The 25,178-nt window shown below is 36.5% G+C and overlaps 1 protein-coding gene across 1 annotated transcript in view; it reads left to right on the forward strand.

Moving 5' to 3' along the window:
• ADGRG6 (adhesion G protein-coupled receptor G6) overlaps window positions 1-25,178 on the forward strand; it is a 197,407-nt gene that overhangs the window by 145,951 nt on the left and 26,278 nt on the right. Inside the window, exons 15-22 of the mRNA XM_043963975.1 lie at window positions 1,108-1,248; window positions 6,096-6,215; window positions 8,449-8,491; window positions 11,616-11,722; window positions 18,487-18,614; window positions 19,590-19,858; window positions 21,863-21,974; window positions 24,226-24,509. Of these exons, the coding sequence (XP_043819910.1) occupies window positions 1,108-1,248; window positions 6,096-6,215; window positions 8,449-8,491; window positions 11,616-11,722; window positions 18,487-18,614; window positions 19,590-19,858; window positions 21,863-21,974; window positions 24,226-24,509 (1,204 nt within the window). The remainder of the gene's footprint in view (window positions 1-1,107; window positions 1,249-6,095; window positions 6,216-8,448; window positions 8,492-11,615; window positions 11,723-18,486; window positions 18,615-19,589; window positions 19,859-21,862; window positions 21,975-24,225; window positions 24,510-25,178) is intronic.

The following is a 25,178-nucleotide window of genomic DNA, read 5'->3' on the forward strand; positions in this document are numbered from 1 at the left end:
TTCTTTTGATCCCTTTTTCTGTGGATTATAAATTCTAAGGATTTAGTAAAAGAAAGGAAATTTTCAGATCATGTTAAAATGACATGTAGTTCCTGTGTATAGAGTTGTATAGGAGTATCTAATTTGTTGATGATTAAAATACTAGATGGATGGTTGTCAAAAAAGCTGGTTTAATTATCTGCTATTTCATATTTTTAGCAGTTATGGGGGTCAGTTCTCCCTCTCAAAAAAGAGAGGAGTCAGCTGTGTAAGTCATATTGCATGATCGTCTTTGGTTTATTGGAGGGTTGGAATGGGATTAGCAGACATTCCTACCATAGAATGGGATGACTAAGGGATGTTGAGGGTGGGGCCAGTAGAAGTTCTGTTGTGTTAACTTAGTGACCACTTTCACACATTTAAACATGGACTTTGCTATACTACTTTATAAGAGCTACAACAGAATAGACAGAATAGAGAAAAATCTTTTCTTCCCTTAGAAATGAATCTAAATGAAGGTATGCACTTAGGACCAAGGTGAAATGTAGATTTTTTTTTTTTCATGGTCAAAGAAAGACCATTCTGTGAAGGCTATCCCAAAAGTTAAATGGAAAGTTGACTCTGATGGAATCAGTCCCTCTCTGCCATTTAAGCAGTGGTATAAGTACAAGGTACTGGAAAATAAAAATCATGAAATTTAAACTTTCCCCTTTCCATAGACATTCTTTATTCTTAATCCAAAGAGTTCTATTCTCTCTTTTTTCTTCTCCGGATACTCCCAAACCACAAATTGTTTTGCAAAGAATCTGGAAAATTTGATAAATTAAGTACTTTGGTTTGAAAGAAGAAAAATCTAATTCTCATACTTGAGAATACTAATTTTCCAGATTTCTCTTTGTTCAAATAAATGAGTACTACTAAATCCTGATCACATAAAAACATTAAGAGCAACTAGCTTCAGGTCTCTCAGCAGAAGCTTTATCCAAATAGACTAAATAGCGACTATGTGTTAGTGAAGGGAACAATTGGCTTACTTGTGTGCTTTGGGTTGTTACCACACATTAGTCAGACATGCTGAGTGATTACAGTATTGCAGTTATTTGACTAATCTATTTGTGTGTCTCCTAGATGGATTTTGAGACAGGTCAAGTGAATTCTTTGGCTTCTGTCATTTTGCCCCGAAGTTTACTTATGAATTTAAGTAAAGAAGAATCTGAATCAGTTAAAAGAGCTCAATTTACGTTCTTCAACAAAACTGGACTTTTCCAGGCAAGTACTTGTTGAATTAATTTTACTTGATCTACAGTGAGTCCTTTAAATAAAAGGAGGGCGGGGAGGGATGTAAGATTCCAAGTCTCTTAAAGCTAAGCCTATCAGGAAAGATAGAAAAATAAATTCATTTCTTTCTAAGAATGAAGGCTTTTAATAACATAATTGTTTTAAAAACTTTTCAGACAATTCTGCACTTGGTAACATAATAGGTTTATTCAGATTTATGCTAGAAGATACTAGTTTCAGTACTACAGATTACAAGTTAAGAAATACAGGTTAAATACTCTATTATAAAAATTTATATTGTATAGAGTCAGTTGCATTTTCTGTTTAGGCTAAATATTAGCTACTTTCAATCTTTTCAGACACAAGTTAGCAAGGCCAACAGATTTCAAGAGAATTACTCACTAAGTAGGGGAAGGGATTTTTTTTTTTCATTCAGAAGGAAGTAGTGTTTTCGTAATGAGCAGCATTCTTGGCTTTAATCAGTCTTCCTATTAGTATTTCAAATGACCTTCTGCTCTTTTTACATCCGCAGAATTGGGTGCTATTGTGCTGAGCACACATTACCATTTTTATTGGCATTGTTTCTAGATCCTAGAGAGTAATCTGCCAGCAAACACCCATGACCTCTCCTGGCCTCCAAAAACAGAACTTATCTACAAAAGCTCTGCTAAAATATTTTGTTTTTAGAAGTAATAATTCTTAAATACTAAAACGTGAGTTGATATAGGACATTTCAGAGGAAACCTGTCTGTATAAGAGAAAATTTGAAATTTCTCGAGGCAGATTGGAAAAATTACTTCACCACATTAATTCTACTACCTCTTTTCCAATAGACAAACGTAGATCCATTGAAGGAGTAAGAGAAAGTATAGCATACCACTATAATTCACTGAACTTTGAAATCAGTGAAGTTACATATGAGATACATTTAATACATAAGGTAATATGGAATATATTGTGAGGAAAACAAAATAGTATAATGTAAGGCCTCTGTCCGAAAGATGTTTACAGTCCATCTGGGGGAGACAAACCAAAATTATATAGAAAGTTGAACCAAAAAGACCAAAGATTTAGTTAATAGGTTTCACAAAATAATGTATGAAACTACCAGATTAATGATATAGAGAGACAAATTCAGAGGAGGGAGAGTTAGAATATCTTCTTGTCCAAGTTTTCAGAGTTATGACATCCTTAAAACCAAAATTTGATTTTTTTCCATACTCCCAAACTCCCTCAAAAATGCTCATCTGGAATTTATTTTAAGCATTATATGTCCTCTTAAAATGATTAAAGACACCTTGGTATTTCACAGAAGTAGGTTTGATACTCATTACTGATGTAGGAATTATTCTTGAATTAATTGCCTGTGTACAGTCAGACCACTGATTTATTAGAGCAGAAGTCTGAATTATTAAAAAGACTTGAAGAATAATAATGAGGAAAAGGATTTAGCATACAATTGAAACAACTCAATTTTTAACTATTTAGATGAGTAATTAAAATGAAAAATAGGTAATGGACAATAAATGTGACATCAATAGGTATTAAAATAATTGTATACAGAAGTTTAACTCCTATCATTTGCCACAAGAAGACTAAAAATGTCCATAAAGTTCTATGGTTAGTAAGTATATTACTTGTGAAGATATGATAGTCATAGTCAATACCAATTTAGAGTATATACTCGTTTGTAATATATTACAAAGGATGACAGGTGATTCTGAGCAGTATCATCTCATAAAAAAATAAAATTCTTTATAAGACTTAGCTACACATGAATGGAGTACATGAATTTATGATAGAGGATTCATAGGGAGTAATCAGGACTTGGAAAATGACATTATATTATAGTCCACATCTTTACCATTTCCCAACTGACTGACTGCTACAAAGAATCCAAGAGCCTATTGTGTTCATCATTTGGAAAAGCATTTGATTTATTACAGCAAAACATTTCTTTCAAGGTTCTCTTCCAATAAGATGTCTCCTACCAAACGTCAGTATCATTCAGGATTCCTTGAAAGATTTGATGAAAAATGCTATTTAATAATTCTCCAATCATAAACATCAGATTGGGAATGAAACAGGAAAATCTATGTTGGTCAAAAACCTTTACTCTTGTGACAGAGGTGATCTAGCACAGAGTCCAGACTGAAGAGTATTTGTGGTGGTGCAGTCCTCCAGGGGTTCCCATAATACAATGATATTGTGCTGGTTTTTAAGTAGTCCTGGAACAATACAGAAGACATCCATAACCAACCATTCAAGAGTTTGGATTGACCATCTGCACAGGAAAGATCAAGTGGATGGAGAATGTCTAATGCCCAGATTTTGGCATATGTTTGGATGGACAACCTATAAAGCTACCCCACCTATACATTATTATGTACAGGTGGGATAGAAGGGAGCAATAAATGGGAAGCTGGTCCCATAGTTGAGTAAAAAGAGATCAGACTGGATGAAATTGTAAAACTCCATTATTGATCTCAAGTTTTTCCTAGAAATAAAGTTTAATCTTTTCAGTACCAGCTTTCTACTATGGTAGCTATATGGCTGCAAGACATGGAATGAAACATTCTTTGAAGAATTGAAAATAAATATCCTGGAGAAGGCAGGGAAGAGGTGCATTATGGTTATGAGCATGCTACAACAATAATCTTCCTTGAGAAGCTTCATAGAAGCTTTGAAAAATGTCAGGATTGAAAAATGTCATCAGAGAAATCTAGAATAGGAAGATAGGCTGGTCAAGTGGCAGTATAAGAAGTGACTAGGAGGTGGTCTGAGAGCTCCATTGGTGTCCTTGTGATATTGACAAAATGTGAGGAAGGCCTACAGTGGACTCTTCTCCCTCCTCCCTCCCCCTTCATAGCAGAATTGTGGAAGGACATGGGCAAGAGCTGCAAGAGGGGAATTCATAAGATATTGTGATCATCCATACCACACATCACCCCCCCCTTTTATAAATGTGGAAAGTGAGGACCAGATAATGTAAATGCTTGGCTCAGGGTCATACAGAGAGTTAAGTGTCTGTGGTGGAAACTTAAACCAGGTCTTCATGATTCCAGTGCCCTATCCATTATGCCACACTACCTCATGAAAAGTCTGAAATATGCTATGTTGACGAGAATATTCAAATCGGTAATATCACAGATTCATTTGAGTACTGAGGGATTATATCCCTAGATAACAGAAATCATAACTGATAGTGATCAGTTAAAATTGTTCAAATGTCCAGTTAATATGAGAAAACTAAGAGCAGCTAGGTGGCACAGTGGATAGAGCACCGGCTCTGGATTCAGGAGGACCTGAGTTGAAATCCAGCTTCAGACCCTTCACACTTACTAGCTGTGTGATCATGGGCAAGTCACTTAATCGCAATTGCCTCACCAAAAAAAGAAAGAAAGAAAGAAAGAAAGAAAGAAAGAAAGAAAGAAAGAAAGAAAGAAAGAAAGAAAGAAAGAAAGAAAGAAAGAAAGAAAGAAAGAAAGAAAGAAAGAAAGAAAGAAAGAAAGAAAGAAAGAAAGAAAGAAGAAAGGAAGGAAGGAAGGAAGGAAGGAAGGAAGGAAGGAAGGAAGGAAGGAAGGAAGGAAGGAAGGAAGGAAGGAAGGAAGAAAGAAAGGAAGAATATAAGAAAACTTTTTCTAGGTATAGAGACACATTTACCTGAGATGTATACATACTGCAGTGTATGTACATTTGAATCACAAATTCAAGAGTTGAAAATGTTGATACTATTACAAGTAGGAGACTTCATAGAGAGGTGTACAGAGTACTGGTCTTGGTGTCAGAAACTTGGGCTTGAATCCTACCCCCGGGGAATTAGTAACTGTGTGATTGTGGGAGAGTCGATTAAATTCTGAAAACGTCAGATTTTTTATCTCTAAAATGGAAATAATATTTATTTTACTTAACTCTTACTTTATTAGTAAAGCACTTCTTAAATAACAAGTACTTTTTAAGCACCTCCTATGGGCCAGTTTAGGGCAGCTTGGTTGCATAATAATTATAGCACCAGGCCTGGAGTCAGGAAAGACTGAAATTCAAATCCAACCTCAGACACTTACTAGTTGCATGACCCTGAGCAAGTCACCTAACCCTTTTTGCCTGAGGTTTCGCATCTGTAAAATGAGCTGGAGAAGGAAATGGCAAACCACTCCAGTATCTTTGCCAAGAAAACCCCAAATGGGGTCACAAAGAGTCAGACATGAATGAAAAACAGCTGAACCAAAGTGAACCAGGCACAGCAGAAGTTCCTGCTCTGTCCTATTAAGTGAGGTATCATAAATTAAAGAATCTTAGATTAAATATCTACGAGAAAGAACAATTTAAACTTTTCAGTCAGTAACTAATCCACCAAAATTACATTTAGATATAGTCCACTAGTAAATGTGTCCAAGTGGTTGGTAAGAATATAAAAGCCAAAGACTTTAAAAAATTTACACCATAATTCCTTTCTACCTCTAAAAATTTTGTCTCCAAAAGATAAGCAGTCCCATTTTTTTTCATGGTTAAGGAAACGATCTAATTGTTCACAACTTTTTATGAGTTTGCATTGTATAAGGTATAACCGACTTGCCTCAAACATAGTCATTTAGAGTGGAACTCCATGAACATTGCCTTACAATGTGTTCTCCTTGTGTATTTATGATAATAAGGGAAATAGCGGAGCACCATGAGGAAAGCCTGCAATTTGATCTTATAAACAGGACATTCTTCTAATGGGAGATCTTAAGTGTAAAAGCTGCTGACTCTTTGCTTATTTTGGAATGCCACAATAAAATAAAAGTGTGCACTTGGGCTAGTACGTGTAAGGTATTGTTTTTTTTTCTCTCTAAAAGGATGTAGAGACTCAGCGAGACAAGCTAGTGAGCTATGTGATGGCGTGCAGTATTGGAAACATTAGTATCCGGGATCTTCAGGAACCTGTCCAGGTTATAATCAAACATACACGAAATCAGGTAAGAAAATGTTTTGGGCCCCACTTTTCCAAGTATAGAGATGATCAGGTTTAGACAGTCTCAAAGGGTTGTTGGGAATCTATCCAATGACCTGTGGAGTAACCTGTACTTTTCCAAAGTAAAGAAGGGAGCAGCAGGAAGCTGCCAACTCTGGGAATTTTGCCTGGTGTCCTTACATCATGGGAAATTGGCAACTTTCTTTGGTGTTGGGGGCAGGGGGCAGCAGTTCAAATGATGGAAATGAAAGCCAAATGGAGGAAGAGATTGAAGGGAACATGTTTTAAAGGCTGGATGACTCTCTTTAGACAAATACAGATGTAAAACCTGTCTGCCTAACTACAGGCTTGACTCTATAAGAATTTCCATTAAAAATAAGAATACAAGTAAATATAGGTAATGAGAATTATAGTAGAGGTGTCCTGAAATACTGAGCGCTTTTTAAATGCTGAGCTCATGCTTCTTGAGCATTATAGTATTGTGGAAAGAGCACTGGACTTAAAATCAGACTTTATTTTTAGACCTGCCTCTTATACTTAGTGGCCATGTGACAACCACAGGCAAGTCTAGATGCCTAAGTAGTCTAGACTAAATGTCATCATCACCGTCATCATGGTTGTGGTCTTCTTCTTCCCCTTCCCCTCTTCCTCCTCCTCCTCTTTTCTTCCCCCTCCTTCCTTCCTTCTTTCTCCTCCTTTTCCTCCTTCTCCTCTACCTTTATTCCCTCTCCTCCCTCCCTCCCTCTCTTCCTTCCTTCCTTCCTTCCTTCCATCTTCTCTTCCTTCTCCTTCCTCCCCCCAGAGTCATGTATGTAACACTGACTCTAACATTTACTCAACCAGACAGGCTAATAAAGGACGGAGCTGCTTGAGAACAGGTTGTGATAAGTAAGGATTTTTATTTTTCTATAAGGTTTTTTTAAAATTGTGAATCCAATCTAATCCAACCTAATAACCATTTAAGTGTCTGTTGTGTGCAAAGCACTGTGCCAGGAACTATAGACACAAACACATAAAAAAAGAATAGTCCTTGATCTCAAGGAGTTTACATTTTACTGGGGAGATACTAAAGTTAAGTAATCAAGGTCTAAATCTTAACACTTGCTGACCTGATTCTATCATTTAACCTTCCCTCAGTTTAGGCATTCTTAAGCTGGGATCCATAAACTCTCAAGGAATCTATGGCTATATTGCATAATGTCTGTGAAGTTGAGTGGGAAAAATATATCTTTATTTTCATAAACTGAATTTAACATTCCATTATGAACTTAAATTTTCATATTTATACATATATTATAAATGTTTTTTTTTTTCTTAAAAGGGGTCCATAGGCTTCACCAGACTATCAAAGCAGGCCATGGAACTGTAAGACTTAAGAACCTCTACCATAATTCAGTCTTGTTATTTGCAAATGAGACATGGGCATGTTATTGGGGAAAATAAAATATATTCTGAGAATGTTGTTAAATATCAGTCAGTCAGTAAGTATTAAATTAAGCATGTGCAAGTGCCAGACCTTATACCAACTGCTAGGATACAAAAAAAGGCAAGAATAATACCTGTTCTTAAGGAGCTCATCATCTAATGAATCAGTAATATTAGTAATTATAGTAGACTGAGGATTTTGTAACAAGGGGAAGACTAACAAGTTACATTTTTATAGCCCTTTACAAATATAATGCCTTTTTCATCGTCTAATATGACTCTCACTATAGCCTCAGAGAGTAGGAAGTACAAGTATTATAACTATCATTATCATTGTTATTATTGTATTTCTTTTATAAGTTTAACTTAGATTATATTTATAATTATAATTTGGGATTATATCCAATTATAGTCGAAATACCGATGTTCAGACAAGTTAAAGAAATTATCAGTTATCCTAGGTCACCCAAATGTTAAGTGGCAGACTGAGAACTCAGATCCAGGTCCATGGTTTTGGGGTTTGTTTGTTTTGTTGCACCATAGTATATCAGTTTTTCATTTGATTCATTAAAAGTTGTAATTTTTTGTTTTGAACTAATTAATGCATTCCTCCTTAATACTCATATTTAATTTAACATTAAAGATTCTGGTTGGAGGTCTTTCTCCTAAATTTTCTGCCTTTGTTATATGGTATTAGCATGATTAATGTTGATTTTCCTTTTTCCTTTTCTATGAAAACCTTAAAATCCAATAATTTCTGCATAATTTCACCTAAACACCTTGGTACATGTTTTATGTTTATGTTCACTTAGGTGCTTCATCCCATCTGTGTCTTCTGGGATTTGAATAAAAACAGTAAGTTTAAAAATAAATATTCCCTTTTTGTTTTTCTGGTATGCACTTTTGCTTTCATTATCGCAGGGGTCTCTGTGTGGGGAAATTCTCTCCACCAATGAATACTAGCAATTGTTCTGCAGCTCCTAATGTTAGAAAGTTGCTAAGTGACTTGTGAGTAGACAACTGATATATCAGAATTAAGACTTAAACCTTTCGAATTTTGAATCTCTATGAACTTTGCCATGTTGGCTTTTAAATAGGTAGGTTTTTGTTTTTTTTTCTGAATTACATCACTAGCTTAGTGATAGGACTGCATGTATTGAAAAACCATTTTAGATGGAGAGAAAAGTGAATTCTGTTTATTTCCTTAAAGCTAAATAGAAAGCAAAACATACACAGACACACACACAACTAGCTCCCCCTACAGGATTCGATTTTTGCTAATAAATTCCAAGGTTCAAAATTAATTTATCTACTCTTCTTCCATAAGCTTCAGACCTTGTGTACAATACCCCAGGAGTTATTGGACAAGGGCATAATACGTAGAGATTGCCTCTCTTTAACTAGACATTTTTATGAAGCTTAACGTTGCATAAGTAGTCTCTAGGAATAATAGCACAATATTAATTTATGGTGAACTTGAAGTTAATTAAAAACCCAGGTATTTTTCACATGAACTACAAAACCATAATTCTTATTTTGTCCTTGCAAATCAAATTTTTATTCCAAATGTTAGAACATTTATATGTATTCCCTTATTAAATTTTATCTTCATGATTTTCATCTTTCATCTAGCCTATTGAGATTTTTTAGGAGCCTCATTCACATTTTCTAATCTTCAATAATCATCCCCTCTGTATCATCATGAAAATAATTGATAAAGATGCACAGAATTGTGGCATGCCACCAGAGGCTTCCCTTCAGGTTGATTGCAATCCATTAATTACCAGTTCTTAGGGTCCAGTTGTTCAGTGAGTTCCAAATTTATCAGTCATGTAATCCAACTTTTATTTTTTCAATCTTGGGCACAATAATAATTTCCCAGATCTCTTGTGAAATTCAAATAGCCTCTATTTAAAAGTAGAAAGAGCACTGGCTATGGATTGAGGGGACCTGAGTTTAGTAGTAGTAGTAGTAGTAGTAGTAGTGGTAATGGTGGTGGTGGTAGTATAGAAGAAGTATACTAGTAATACTGGTCTAGCAGTAATATTAGCAGCAGCAGCAGTAGTAGTAATATAGAAGTATAGTAGTAGTAATTGTCAAATAGTAGTAGTAGTAATAATAGTTGAAGTCTTAGTAGTAGGTGGAGTAGTAATGATGATGTCACCATTATCGCTATTGTATAGTATTTATATAGCTAGTATTTATATTTATGTTAACTGCCCTGAGATTTACTGCACAGTCTTTGAACTAAAATGCATCCATAACACCAGAACTACCCTTTATTACACTGCCTAGAATTCTCTCACTCTTCTACCTGCTTCGGAGATTATGAGATTTGAATCCTGGTGCTTGATTAGGAAATGCTAGTTTTAGTTAGTAGTCTCTCTTTTTATATCTTTAATTTAAATGTTTTTAGTCTGATTCTAGTCTAATCTAGCTCTGCCTTCTCTCTGAGGGAGATGGAAATTAAGTTACTTGCCCAGGATCACACAGCTAGTAAGTGTCTGAGACTAGGTCTTCCTGAACTTCCAGAACTCAGGTCTTCACAACTCTAGACCCAGTGCTCTATCCACTCTGCCATTTAGTTGGGACTAGTTCAAGTCCCAACGCAGATACTTACTATATATTTTATCTTCTCTGAAAAATACGGATAATGATACTTATACTACACACCTCTCCTCTAAGCACTGTGTGTGTGTATGTGTGTATATATACATTTTTTTTTTCCAAGCACTATATTAATGGAAGCTTTTGTTACTCCTAGCTGTCCCTCTAGGCACAATCGGAAAACATGCAGATATTCTTGACTAGAATTAGAAAATTTTCTTCTTTATTACTTATTGCTTTTTACCTAGTTTTTTTGTATGTCAACTGAGTTCCTAATAAAGAGAAGGAATATCCATGGAACTACATATCCAAGTTGCTGCTCTAGCTAAGTCAACTACTACTTCTCTACCTCTTTTAAAAGCCAAATCATTATGACTGCCAATTACTCTTCTGGTCTTCTTTTGATTGGCTATTATAGGTGGGTAAGATTTCTTCCTGACTATTCTAATAGTAACCATAAAAGAGGGATAATTAACCTGGGGGAGTAGTCATGGACACCTTTTACAGTTTGGTAAAGCCTCCTCCCTTAAAATATTATTTTTTCAAATAATTGAAGGAACTGTTCAATTTCAGTTGGAAGTTAATGATAATAAAGATGTTTTGGGTTTTTTGGTTGTTTTTTTTCTCATTCAAGTTTACAAAGCCCCTGAAAACTAACCATGGTCTAGGGTCTCCAAGATAAGAACTTCTTGCTTAAGGAGTTGTGAGGGATAATGGAATTAATTTTTGGCAGGTGTGAGGGAAATTAAAGAATGGGAGTAATTAAAAATTAGCAGTAGTTCTGTCTTTTATATTTTTCTAAAAAGCCAAAACATTGCCTACCTAAATGTTTCTGTATTCATTCTACTTTTAGTTTGTTCAAGAATACTTACAATCAGGGGCAGCTAGGTGGCGCAGTGGATAAAGCATTGGCCCTGGATTCAGGAGGACCTGAGTTCAAATCCAGATTCAGATACTTGATATTTACGAGCTTTGTGACGCTGGGCAAGTCACTTAACCCTCATTTTCCCCTCCCCCCCCCAAAAAAAAAGAATACTTGCAATCTCTCAAATTTCTAATTTCACAGATCAACTTGTTCTTCCCCAAGGAACTAAATTCATAGTATCTTAGGTTTAAAGTTGGAAGGCATTTCTGAGATCCACTAATTTGGCCTCTCTCTACTCCCCCCCCCCATCCCTCCCCTCCCCTTAAATTAGAGAAGAGTAAACTGAGACCTAGAGAGGAAAAGTTGACTTGCTCAAGTTCACACAGTTACTAAGTGGTGGTTTCAGAATTTGAACTCAGCTTGTCTGATTCCATAACCATTGCTTTTTCCACTACTTCCCATCTGTTTGCTAATATTGTAACAGCCTATGTTGCTTTACTCCTACAGAAGGTTTTGGTGGCTGGAACACATCAGGCTGTGTTGCACACAGAGACTCAAATGAAAGCAAGACAGTGTGCTTGTGTAACCACCTCACCCACTTTGGGGTTCTGATGGTGAGTGCAGCATCTCTTCCTTGTTTGTGAAATCATGGTGCCCTTTGGAGCACTGACTTTTCAGATAACATGTTGTAACAGTTCTTTCAGATCCTGGTCACAATATTGGTTCTGAATGAAGAATATGATGAAATCCAGTGTGAATAATTGTTGAGTAACTATTATAGGGAAAGCCACCTGTTTTGTTTCTTTGAGATACTTTTTTAAAATGCATCAATATAAATAAATAATATAAACAAAAAAAGAAGTAGTAAAACCCCTGAATCTTGACAAAGGGACTAGAAAACCATAGATTTTTAGAGGAAGGGAAATGGAAATAGAAAGAACATACCCATGATAAAGCAAAGATTAATGTTTTTCCAAAGGAAAAAGGCTTATTTTAAATACTAAAAATAAGTTTAGGATCCTGGGATTGCATAGTACCCCAGTAGCACAGATAATGAAAAAGGTAAATACAGTGTAAATGAAAGGTAATCTCAAAGAGAATGCACTAACATCAAGAGAGATGTGAAAATGCTTCTTGTAGCAGGTGGCATTTGGGCTGAGCCTTTCAGGAAGTCAGGGAAATGAGGGGGCAGAGGTAAAGAGGGAGAGAATCCTAGGCATGTGGAATAGCCAGTTCAAAGGCACAGAGTCCGAATACTGAGTTTCCTGTGTGAAGCACAGCCATTAGACCGCTGTTGCTGAATCATAGAGGGCATACTGAGGAAAAAAAGCTTAAGAAGATTGAAATGGTAAGAAAGGGCTCAGTTCTGAATGACGCTAAATGACAAACAAGAGTATTTGATATTCAATTTTGGAGGCGATAGGAAGCCCTGATAATTTATTGGTGGGGGGGGAGGAATAATTTTGGCAGCTGAGTGGATGATGGATTGGAGTGAGGAGACTCTCGTATCAGGGAGACCAGTTAGAAGGTGACATCCCCCTACTTCCCTAGGCTCTTAAAATGCTTATGAAATTTGAGCTAGACCTGATGCTTGGTTAAGATGGTGATGCTGATTGTTCACATGGGAATGGGGAAGCAGTGATGTGTGAGCTCTGTCTCATTCCTTGGACTCACACATACTTTTCTTCCTGCCAGGCTTGAAAGGATGATACCAAGAGGAAAGGCTAAAGAATAACTAGTGCTGCCTAGGGGCCTGTTATTAATTTGGTCTAAGATCTATCACCCACTTAGGCTGACCAAATTTCATGGGCTCATGATAATTTTCCTGACACCTTTAGGCCTTAAGTGTCTCGAGGGAAGAAAATAAGACATAAATGAAAAATTGTAAAATATAGAAAAGAACATTTTTGTGGTTCTCTGAATGTAAATGACTTCTGTTCTTTACTTTCAAAAACTATGTTGACCTATAAAATGCCAACCTTTTTTTGTTTGTTTTTGAAAATGAGCCAGCCTCTCCTGAATAGTGGAAAATCCCTCAATTTCCCTAGATTTCCTATGCCCTATAAAATAAACTCATTCTTTTATTTCCACATTGGCATATTTTGGTTCATGGTCATTCTTCCAGAAGGTTATATTCTTTACAGGAGTTAATGTAGAAACATATGCTTTGGTTTATCTGGTTTAAATCTGCAAGTTTCTAAAAACCCTATAAATCTGGGAAATACTAGCTGAGACAACAGAACCATTAAAATCTCCACTTATACATGATTTATACCCCCAGTGAAGGAAAGAATCTCCCCTTCACCCACTGGGTTTTTGGGTTGTTGGTTTTTTTAAACATTAAAATTTCATTTTTTCAATTAACATTTACTTTCTCTCCCCTCTTCCCCTCCTTATTGAAAAAAAAAAGGAAAAGGGGGAAAAAAAGAAAATATGCATAGTTAAGGAAAACAAATTCACACATCTGTCTCATTTTCAAGATATATAAGGAACTGATACACATTTATAAGAAAAAATAACAACTTAAGTAATGTAAATTTATGTTTAAATTTTTCCCACTTAACTGTTGCCCTTTTGATGTTTCCTTTATTCAGCCTATACCCTCTTTTAACAATTAATTTTATTTTTTCATTCAACAAAAATCTACCTTTATCTCTCCTGCCTTTTTTCTTCCCAGTCAAAAGAAAGGAAAACAAAACCCTTTCAAAACAAATTCCCCCACTGGCCATGTCCAAAAAATATATGTGTGTCTCAATCTGTACCCTAAGTCCATCACCCCTCTGTCAGGAATTGGTTAACACGTTTTATCTTGGTTTTCTGGAATCATGATTGGTTATTGCCTTGATCAGAGATTCTTACCCCCTTTTTATTTTAAAAAAAAGGGGGTGGTAAAAGAGGAGTGTATTCAGTACCAGCTTTCTAGGTTTAATGCAATCTACTTCATCTCCCCTCTTTTCTTTCCCTTATCCAGAAACCAATCACAGGTTCTTATCATTTCTTTCCATTTAAACTCTTCTTTGTGATCAACCCTCCTTGCTTAGAATTTGTTTAGCTAGGACTAATCCCTCTCTTAATATCCCCTCCTTTTCCCTCCTATTTACCAAATTTGTATTTCTGTGCTTAACTGTGTGTATTCTTCTCTCCTTAGTTCACAGGAAAGATTCAAATGTCACCCATTCGCACCACCTCTGTTTGTTAATCTTTGTTAATCTTCTACTTGAACACTTACTTTGTATGAGATAATTTCCCTTATCTTTCCTCTTCCCCCCCCATTCTTTTTCTTTTCCTCTTTTAAGATCATTAAAATCTATTTTAAAACCACTCCTAGACTACTTGTGTACACAATCTTATTAGATTTTTCTCTAAGACCTCAGGGTAGCTAGGTTGCATAGTGGATAAAGCACTAGCTGTGTGTCCCTGGGCAAGTCACTTAACCCCAATTGCCTTAAATATTGGGGCCATCTCCAGTCAACCTGATGTATAATACGCCACTGGATCCAGATGGCCCTGGAGGAGAAAGTGAGATTGGTGACCTTGCACATCCCTCCCATGCTTAAATTCAATTCAGTGCAAGTCATTACATCACCTCCAGATGTCATGGTGCTCTTCAAGAAAGAAGGACAAACAACAACTGTAAGACCCCTGATGGTAACAGGATTCTGAGGCAGAGAGAGAGAGAGATGTACCATCTTCCCATATTAGCTATAATAGCTAATATTTATACAGTACTTACAATATGTCAGGCACTGTGCTAGGTGCTTTACAATTATTATCTGAGTTTATCCTCACAACAGCCCTGTGAAATAGGTGCTATTATTATTCCCATTTTGCAGTTGAAGAAACTGAAGTTGGGGGCAGCTAGGTGGCACAGTGGATAGAGCACCGGCCCTGGAGTCAGGAGTACCTGAGTTCAAATCCGGCCTCAGACACTTAACACACACTTACTAGCTGTGTGACCCTGGGCAAGTCACTTAACCCCAATTGCCTCACTAAAAAAAAAAAAAAAAAAGAAACTGAAGTAGACAGAAGTGATTTGCCCAAAGTCACACAGCAGTAAGTGCTAAACTGGTCGTCTATCTACTGCATAGTTTATTATTGTTTAGTCCCTTATAATTGCTTCTTCCTATCTGCTTTTTATCTTTTTTTTTTTTTTGCATTTATATTTCAGAGGTTTTAAGCAACTTTAGTCTTTTAATCAGGAATACTTAGAAATCTTATTTCATTATATGTCCATTTTGCCCCCTATAAGATTATGTTCAGTTTTTGCTGGTTAAATTATTCTTGGTTTTAAGCCTACATCATTTGCTTTCCGGAATATTATCTTGTAAGCTCTCTTTATAGTGGTAGCTGCTAAGTATTTATGCTTCTCAATACAGTTATTTCCCAAACTGGAAAGTTCTGGATTTTGGCTATACTGTTCCTAGAGCTTTCACTTGGGGATTGCTTTCAAGAAATACAGTGGGGGGGGGGGGGAGCAGCTAGGTGGTGCAGTGGATAAAGCGCCAGCCCTGGATTCAGGAGGACCTGAGTTAAAATCTGGCCTCAAACACTTGACACACTTACTAGCTATGTGACCCTGGGCAAGTCACTTAACCCTCATTGCCCTAAAAAAAAATTAAAAAAATAAAAAAGAGAAACAAGGTGGCCACTTAGCCCTCTGTTTCTAAGGGATCTGGGCAATGTTACAATGTCTTGAAATGTCATCTCTAGATTTGGGGTTCGTTTTGTTATGTTGTGGTCACAGCTTTCAGGTAGTCTGTCAATCTTAAATTATATATTCTTGATCTGTTTTCCTTATTAGTATTGTTTGCTTTTAGATAACATATTTTCTTCTACCTTTTTTAATCTTTTAATTTTGTTTTAATATTTCTTGTCTCATAAAACTCATTAGCTTTTATGTGGTCCATTCTATTTTTCAGGGAGTTTGTTGCTTGGGTAGAGGTTTTTTTTCCCTCCAATTTCTTATTTCTCTTTCCATTTCTTCCACAGTTCTTTTTTTTCAGGGGCTTTTTTCCCCCTCTAGCACTCTCATTTCATTTATAAAACCTACTTGATGCTTTAAAAAAAATCCTCTTCCTTCATCTCTTCTAAGAATTCTGGTTCATTTGTGCCCAAGCTGTGTTTTTCTTTGAGGCTTTACTTATAAATGTTTTGGAGTCATTCTCTTCTTCTGGGTTTGTTTCTTTAGTGTCTTTGTCCACCTTTTTAAAGCAGATGTTATGTTTATTTGTTTGCTCCTTCTTCCAACTTCCTAACTTTGGATTTTATGTCAGAGCTGGGCTCCATGTACTTCTGGAGGGAATGTCTGGACTTAACTTGTGTCCTCTAAGTTCTTGCTACTGCTTTCTTGAGTATTGGGTATTACGTGATTCCTTGGGACAGCTTAGTCTAGGCATCTGTCATCTTAATGCTCCCAAAATTCTCTAATCCAGAGCAAAATCTGATTGCTACTTTCCTTCCTAGCCCAAATTTGGATCTAAGCAACATACCTATAGACTTGTGTTTTGGAATTCCAGTAGAAGACTGCTGGACTTAGCCACCATCAACCAGCTGGGAAGTTCTGTTGTTTCAGAGTAACGGAAATATTGGTTCTCTCTTGGTTTGGAATTCTTGCCCCAGTTATTACTGTACAAGATTTAGGCTGGACTGGAACTGAGACTGAATTGCACTCCTGGGGCCTGAACCACATAGCTGCTGAATTCACTCCTTGCATATGCAGCAAGATATACAGCCTAGGGCCTAGAACCACTCCTCACCCTTGAATGCCACCTTTAGGTAGAGATCCCCTCCCCAGTCCACAATGGATCTATCATCCAACACGGAATAGTAATTAACAGAGCAGGTAGTAGGTACCTGTCCCTGCTCCCTACATAAGGTCAGGCCTCACTTTGTAAGATCTCAGACTTCTTCTTGCCATAGTACACAACCACAAACAGGCCCTTGGTCTCAGGGCTATCCTCTCCCCTCTTGTTGGAAAGCTTTTCATAGCATACCTCTGGTTGGAACCAGTTTATGGTATCCAGAGTTCTCTGTCTCCTTATGCCAACATGGGCTGGAAAAATGACTATGTTTTTTCCCCCTCGAATTTCCTAATCAGGACTCGATCTAGTACTTTTCCTGGATCGTTGTGGAGGAGTTATGGGAGAGAGTTAAGTTGTACCACTTACTTTTACTCTACCATCTTGGCTGATCTCCAAAGCAAAGAATTTTTATGTTTGGTACCACAATAACCTTGACTGATATTTTCATGTATTGTTTTAATTTAATTAGGAATTTGTTCTTAGTTGTGCCTTGCTTGCTACCATCATGTAATACTTTTTTATGTTTATAAGGATGTCATTTTTTTCAGTTATCTCCTTCCCTCTTTCCACTGTGACTGCTTTTATGGGGCTCTGGAGGATAGGAAGAAGAATTTTCCAAAATTTATCCTGTCTTATACTCTACCCAAGAAAGATTTAGTTCATGTTTAGCCTTTCCAGACCACCAGGGCTTTGTTAAGAGTCTTTCTTAGGTTTCCATTAAAGATCCTTATTCCCTTACACAAGACACCTCTGGGGCTTCCATGGTCTCTTTATGCATTTTAACATTTGAGAAGCTACTTGAAATTTACAGCATAGTGACACTAGGTACCTTTATTCCCAGTACTTATAAAGTATTTGCTTCCATGGCTATGTTGTTTTATAGTAGAGGCTGGTTTTCATATTATGGTCTATAGCAAAGCACAACTCCCATTGGCCTTGTCAGATTTTCCTACTTGGGGCCCTCTAAAGAGAAGAGATGAGGGGATTCATCTACATGATCTTTAAGGTCTCTTCCAGCTCTAATGAGCTATATCTCTAACCAGAGGAGAGAAAATGAGGTGATAAATATATTTGATAAATACCATCTGTCTAATTTATCCCAAATTGGGACATAATAGCCAAGAACCATTATCTAGCTAGTGTAATTTGTTTTTTGTTTGTTTGTTTTTTTTCCAGAAGGGAAAAACAATAATTCAAATTGCTATGTTCCTTCATTTCTGTACTTCATAAACTACCATAACTCAAGGATAATTTAGGGGGTGATCTTTTTCTCCATTGCTTTGTCTGTTTGTTATTTTCAAGTGTAATTTGTCTTTTGTAATGAAAATAAAGGTTCAAATAAAAGAGAAATGATGAACAATTACTGATGGTCAGTTTTCCAACTATGGTATATTTTAGTTTCTTGTAATAATCTGAAACCACTACCAGATTGCTGGTGCCACACTATTTTCACCCAAGGGAAAACCAGTATTTGAGAAATATTAATAGCTATCCAGCATAATGTATATTAAGCATTCTAATGATTTGATAGAGTAAATCTAAGGTTAGTCATAAATTCATTTTCATTTTTTATGTAGGACCTTCAAGGAACTGCCTCACAGATAGATACACGAAACACCAAAGTCCTGACCTTTATTACTTACATTGGCTGTGGAGTTTCCGCCATATTTTCAGCTGCAACTCTCTTAACATATGTTGCTTTTGAGTAAGTATTTCACCATCTGCCAAACCCAAGTTACTGATTACTCTAAAGTAAAAACAAGAAAATTTCCTTTGCTTTAAGGAGCATTTAAATCCTATGTGACTCATGTAAGTAAGAGTAATTTTAATTTATGGAGTGTCTTGTCATATATAACATGCAATACTAAATATAGATTCTTCTTAAGGGAATCTAATATATGAATGACCTTTAGTTTCTTCTTAAATTTTATTCTTACATGACTGATATTCTTGCATGATGGTATTATATATCATGAAAAAATCTTCATATTAGAGAATTAATCCAAACTTCTACTGCTCTCTAGCAGTGCTGTGGTTTAATTCTTAGCAATTTTAAAAATCAAAATTCACTTAATTTAATTGAAAAAGAAAACATATTGATAGGTTTTCTTCAAAAATCTTTGAAAAGTGGCTTCTAAGTTAACAATTAGTATTAGTTATTGGCAGGGAACAATTAACAGTTCATAAAAGATAAAGAGGGAAGTTTTATTTTATTTTTAATACACGAGATTTTTTTCCTATGAAATTTGCATTAGGTGAGGTGAAGTAATGCTATTTCCTTTTCATTAAAATTTTAATTTATAATAAGAGGAAAAAACCTTATACAGACAGACAAGTATAATTATACATGTCCTTGACATCTCCTGAGAATACCATTAATAAGAGTACCTGTGTTCAATTCCTTACTTCTGCTACCTATTACATATATGACCTTGAGTAGGTCATTTATCCATTCTTAGTGTCAGGACCATCCTCTGGAAAGGGCTGAACTAGATAAAAATCTAATCTCCAAGTCTGTGATCCTATCATTCTTTTATAATGCCTCATTTGTTTACATCTGGTTGTATTCCACCAGTCATTGCAGAGTCAAATAAAACCCTCATTCCTTACCACTGGTAACTTTACTTCCAACCATATTTATGGTTGTTGTTTATGTATCGCCTTCTGTGCTTTATTTCAGAAAACTACGGAGAGATTATCCCTCCAAAATCTTGATGAATCTTAGTACTGCCCTATTGTTTCTCAATTTAATCTTCCTCCTTGATGGTTGGATCACCTCATTTGACATTGATGGACTCTGTGTAGCTGTTGCAGCCCTTCTGCATTTCTTCCTTCTGGCCACCTTCACATGGATGGGCTTGGAGGCAGTTCACATGTACATTGCTCTGGTTAAAGTATTCAATACTTACATTCGCCGGTACATATTGAAATTCTGCATCATTGGCTGGGGTAAGTGAGCAAAGGTTATGTGCTTTGCTAGACTCTCATAGCAGCATCGATATTTTCTAACTCCAGACACAGTCAAAGGAAAGCTCCTGACTATAAATGAGGTATTTCAAGGTACAAATCTTCTCCAGGATGATATCATGATCCATAGAATAGATTCTCAATGTGGTGATAAAGGGAAAGGCCCATGAGTCACCATCATATCTATTTCCTGTGTACCCAAATGCCAACCCATCCCAGGTCTTCTGAGAAAGCATCTGGCACTGAGTTGTATGATTCCATTATGCTTCAAAGCACATGAGCTAGCTTTAAACCCTAAGCCAAATAAAGTTGGTCATGGTGCTCCACCCTCTAGATACACCCATCCACTGTATGTGATTAGGCTTTGAAGTTTGTGATTGAAAAAGTGATCAGAAGACATGTATGGTTCTTTGCAAAGATTTCTCAGTATGGCTTCTGGAATGGATATCATCACCTTTGCCTGAGAAGAGATGTCTGATTAATTCTTCCATGTCCACCTAGGGCTGGGATTTTTCCTTCAATTATTTCCTCTAGGAGCAATAAAGAAGGATTCATCAAAGGCAGTTAAGTAGTACAGTGGATAGAATACTGAGCTAAGAGTCAGGAAGACATCTTCCTGAGTTCAAATCTAGCCTCAGACATATACTGTGTGACACTATGCAAGTCATTTAACCCTGTTTGCCTCAGTTTCCTCATCTGTAAAATGAGCTGGAGAAGGAAATGGCAAACCACTCCCACATTTTTGCCAAGAAACCCCCAAATGGAGTCACAAAGAGTTAAACATGACTAAAAAAAAGACTGAAAACTGCCACAGGAGAGTGTTTCTTCATAGCACCCTAGGTGTCCAAGATACGTGTTTTGACCAGTACCTCTATGGTTCAACATAGAGGTGTTTGTTGTTGTTGACCAGTCATATCTGATTTTTCATGTACCCATTTGGGGTTTTCTTGGCAATGATATTGGCATGGTTTGCCATTTCCTTCTCTAGCTCATTTTATAGATGAGGAAACTGAGGCAAACAGGGTTAAGTGACTAGCTTAGAGTCACACAACTAGCAAGTGTCTGAGGCTAGGTTTGAATTCAGGTCTTCCTGACTCCAGGACCAGATGCTTTATCTACTGAGCCACCTAGTAAACCAAACTATACGTGAGAGAATGCTATAAATTTTGTATCAGGTGAAAGGAGCAATCTGAAGATGTATTTGTTCTAAGGAAGAGATAAGAAAAAATTTCCCTATGTGGATGTACTTGAACTTTGGCAGTCCTGACAAGCTGTCATTAAGGGAGCCAAACGATGTGATAATGGTTTATTTAATTAAGATGATATTCTGGCTCTTCAGCTGGAAACCACAAAACATACAAGATGCTGATTAGCTGTCTCTTTGACATATTTGACTGTTTTGCTTGTCAAAAGAGAACAACAGAATTCCTTAGACTATAGTAATTAGAAGAGCCTTACTCTCTGTTTGTTGTCATTTTTGCCACATATGAATCAGAAGTAACACCATTCATAGAGCCCAACTGGATCAGAAATAGACAGGACTCATAAGATGCTCAAGGCTAGGCACCTACTCCTTCATCCCCCAAAGCTCCAGGTTATGGGCAATTCCTCCTTTGAAAGAAAAATGTCTTAATTATCGCTAATGTAGAATGTATATCTCATCCTAACTAAATGAGTTTGTCATTTATTTTTCTTTTAATTTATGTACAATCCATACCAGATGCATACCTAGCAATTTCTGCACCTAGAAAAAGTATGGAGGAGAATTAGATTTGGTGGGATATAGTTCAGAGGAAAAATTTACCATGTGCACCTGAGATATTGCCTGGATTAAGCTTTTGGCAGCTTTCAAATTCTTACCTGGAGGAAAAGTTAATGTTAGTTAATGTTTCAAGTTATTGCTATGAAAAGAATGTTTTCTTACTTGCCCTGATTGGGCTTTAAAGAAATCAAAGATGCTTATGATATCATGATCTTTTATGACAGGTTTGCCTGCTCTGGTGGTAACCATTGTTCTAGCAAGTAGAAATACAAATGCAAATGAAATATATGGGAAAGAAAGTTATGGACAAGACATCAAGGGACAAGGCAATGAGTTGTGAGTAATAGAATTGCATCTTTTCTACATATTTCCCAAGATGTGAACAGATCTAAATACAAGACTTTAGATGTAGTAGATTATGGCATACTGTTTAATTGTACTGCACTTGCAATCCACTGAACTGATGAAATCTTTCTTGAGAGGTGAGTATTTGTCTAACCACTCCTCCTCACTCTTGTATTTATGAAGTTTAGAACAAAAATGTGGAGTTTTATGTTTCTCCCTATTCAATTTTTCCATATGTTCTTTGGCCCATAACTCTAGACTGGTGTGATCTCTTCGACTATAGACTCTGTTCTCAAGCAAGATAGCTTTCCTTTACCAGCTTGATAACATCTGCAAATCTCATGAACATGCTTCTGGGCCTTCAAGTCATTAGTAAAAAATATGGACTAGTACAAGGCCAAGGACAGATTCCTGGGGCATGCCACTAAAGACCTGCTGATTAGAGATTAGAGTGGGTCATTGAAAGAGTAAATGACTTGGGGCAGCTAGGTGGCACAGTGGATAAAGCACTGGCCCTGGATTCAGGAGAACCTGAGTTCAAGTTCGGCCTCAGACACTTGACACTCACTAGCTGTGTGACCCTGGGCAAGTCACTTAACCCTCAATGCCTTACCAAAAAGAGTAAATGACTTAACCCTAAATTATAGAGTCATACGACCAGTAATCTCACAGGAAGGACTTTAACCCTGGTCTTCCTGACTCTGAGGTCTATTCTGTTTGCTGTTATCTCATCTCTGCTTTGGCAGAGGTGGTCAGGTGGCCAAGTGGAAAAAGCCTGGAGTCAGGAATACATGATTTCTAATGTAGCCTCAAACACTTATTACTTTTGTGACCCTGAACTTAATTAAATCTTAATTTAACCTTTGTTCACCTCAGTTTCCTTAACTGTTAAGTGGGGATAATAACAGCATTTACGTCATAGGGTTATTTCGAGGATCCAATGAGATAATATTTGTAAGGTGTTTAGTATAGTGGCTGACACATAGTAAGTTCTGTATAAATGCTTATTCTCTTTACCCTCCCCACTTGTCAATAAAAGGAAATGCTCAAAAGTCATCCCTTTAACAATATACTCTAGAATTTTTTCAGGAACAGAGAAGTCAAACTCATTAAATTACAATTTGAAGACTCTTAATTCTGTCCATATAGTTTATAGCAGGGCTTCTTAAACTTTTCCCACTAGTGACCCCTTTTCTCCCAAGACATTTTTAGGCAATCCCAGGTATATAGGTATAGAAGATAGGTATACTAACCTTTTACTGTTGCCAAAATTTTGGCAACTCCCATATTCAGTTATGCAATCCCATATGGGGTTGTGACCCACAGTTTTAAGAAGCTAGGGTCTATAACATACACATACATCATTTCTGTTTCTATGCCTCTTGAGCCTTACTCAAATGCTATGTATCATATTTCTCCCCTCTTATTATTCACATGAATATATGTATATGCGCACATATATATTTATATATATATACATATATATATTCATATTCATAGAATATAATAGTAATCCACCTCCCAAAATTTTGTTCTTTTTGAATTCACTATTTTCAGAAGTCAAATTCTGGGTATATATTCCATCCCACCAAGTCTCACCAATATCCCTTGGGGTAAAATTTGCTTCCTTGAATTAGAATCTCTAGTTCACCTTTGGGGCAGCTAAGTGATGCATTGGATAGAGTGCCAGGCCAGAAGTCAGGAAGACTGATCTTCCTGATTTCAAATCTGGCCTCAGATATTCCCCTAGATGTGTCACACTGGGCAAGTCACATAATCCTGTTTGCCTCAGTTTTCTCATCTGTAAAATGAGATGGAGACAGAAATGGCAAACCACTCCATTATCTTTGCCAAGAAAACCCCAAATGGGATCAAGAAGAGTCAGACATGAAAAACAACTGAACTCAATAGCTTACCTTTAGAGAAGATAAGTATAGTAAAAAAATTAAATTTGATATGATTCAGAATCAACTTTAATTTTTAAAATTCTCCTCTAGGTTAGATAGAGAAATCAGGCTATTGAATATTTAAATAAACCATCCATTCTATGCCCTCATTTTAGGAATGAGGAAATTAAGCACCAGAGAGGTGAAAGTGATCACTATATGGCCACTGTTTAGCAGTAGACCCAAGCCAAACCTTTCCCTGCCCATCCTCCCAAAGCTTAATAGGAAACCACCAATATTGGAGCATGGTAGTAATCACTAACATGAGACTGCTTTCTGGGTTTGCTTCTTTCCAGCTGTTGGATCCAGGATCCAGTGGTGTTTTATGTGACCTGTGCTGGTTATTTTGGAGTCATGTTTCTCTTGAATGTTGCCATGTTCATTGTGGTAATGGTGCAGATCTGTGGGAGGAATGGGAAAAGAAGCAACAGGACCCTTCGAGAAGAGATTCTGAGGAACCTCCGGAGTGTGGTTAGCCTCACCTTTCTGTTAGGCATGACCTGGGGATTTGCCTTCTTTGCCTGGGGACCCTTAAACATTGCTTTCATGTACCTCTTCTCCATCTTCAATTCATTACAAGGTAAGAGAAATGTTATTTTAGTATTTTCTATAATCTAGCTTTAACTTGCCTTTATTACCTAGTGTGTTTCTTGGAAGAGTTCATGGAGCTTTCTTGGACTGTTTGCTTAGCAAAAAGGAAGTTTCAGTAATTAGTCTATCTCAAAGAATGACAATAAAGTGCCTTAAAGTTTTCCTGAATGTTTATTTTAATTATTCACATCTTTTTCTACTGTAAATATAAGAGGGTATATTACTATAGAGCAAGAATTAGACATTTTGAGGAGTCTAAGAACTCAAATGGGAAAAAGCGTACACCTTGGCTTTCTTTTTTCATACTATTTAATTTTTTTCCATTTATATGTAAAGATAGTTTTCAGTATTCCTTTTTGTAAGATTTTGAGTTCCAAATTTTTCTCCCTCTCTCCCTTTTCTCCCCCTCCTGAAGCCAGTAATCTGATATAGGTTATACATTACAATCATGTTAAACATATTTCTGCATTATCCATAGTTCTTTTTCTGGATGTGGAGAGTATTTTCCATCATGAGTCTTTTGAAATTATCTTGGATCAGTGTATTACTGAGAAGAGCTACATCTATCACAGTTGTTCATCACACAATGTTGCTATTACTGTGTACATTGTTCTCTTGGTTCTGCTCAATTCTCTCAGCATCAGTTCATGTAAGTCTT

Source organism: Dromiciops gliroides, chromosome 4 (assembly GCF_019393635.1).
Source record: "Dromiciops gliroides isolate mDroGli1 chromosome 4, mDroGli1.pri, whole genome shotgun sequence".
Classification (NCBI taxonomy): domain Eukaryota; kingdom Metazoa; phylum Chordata; class Mammalia; order Microbiotheria; family Microbiotheriidae; genus Dromiciops; species Dromiciops gliroides.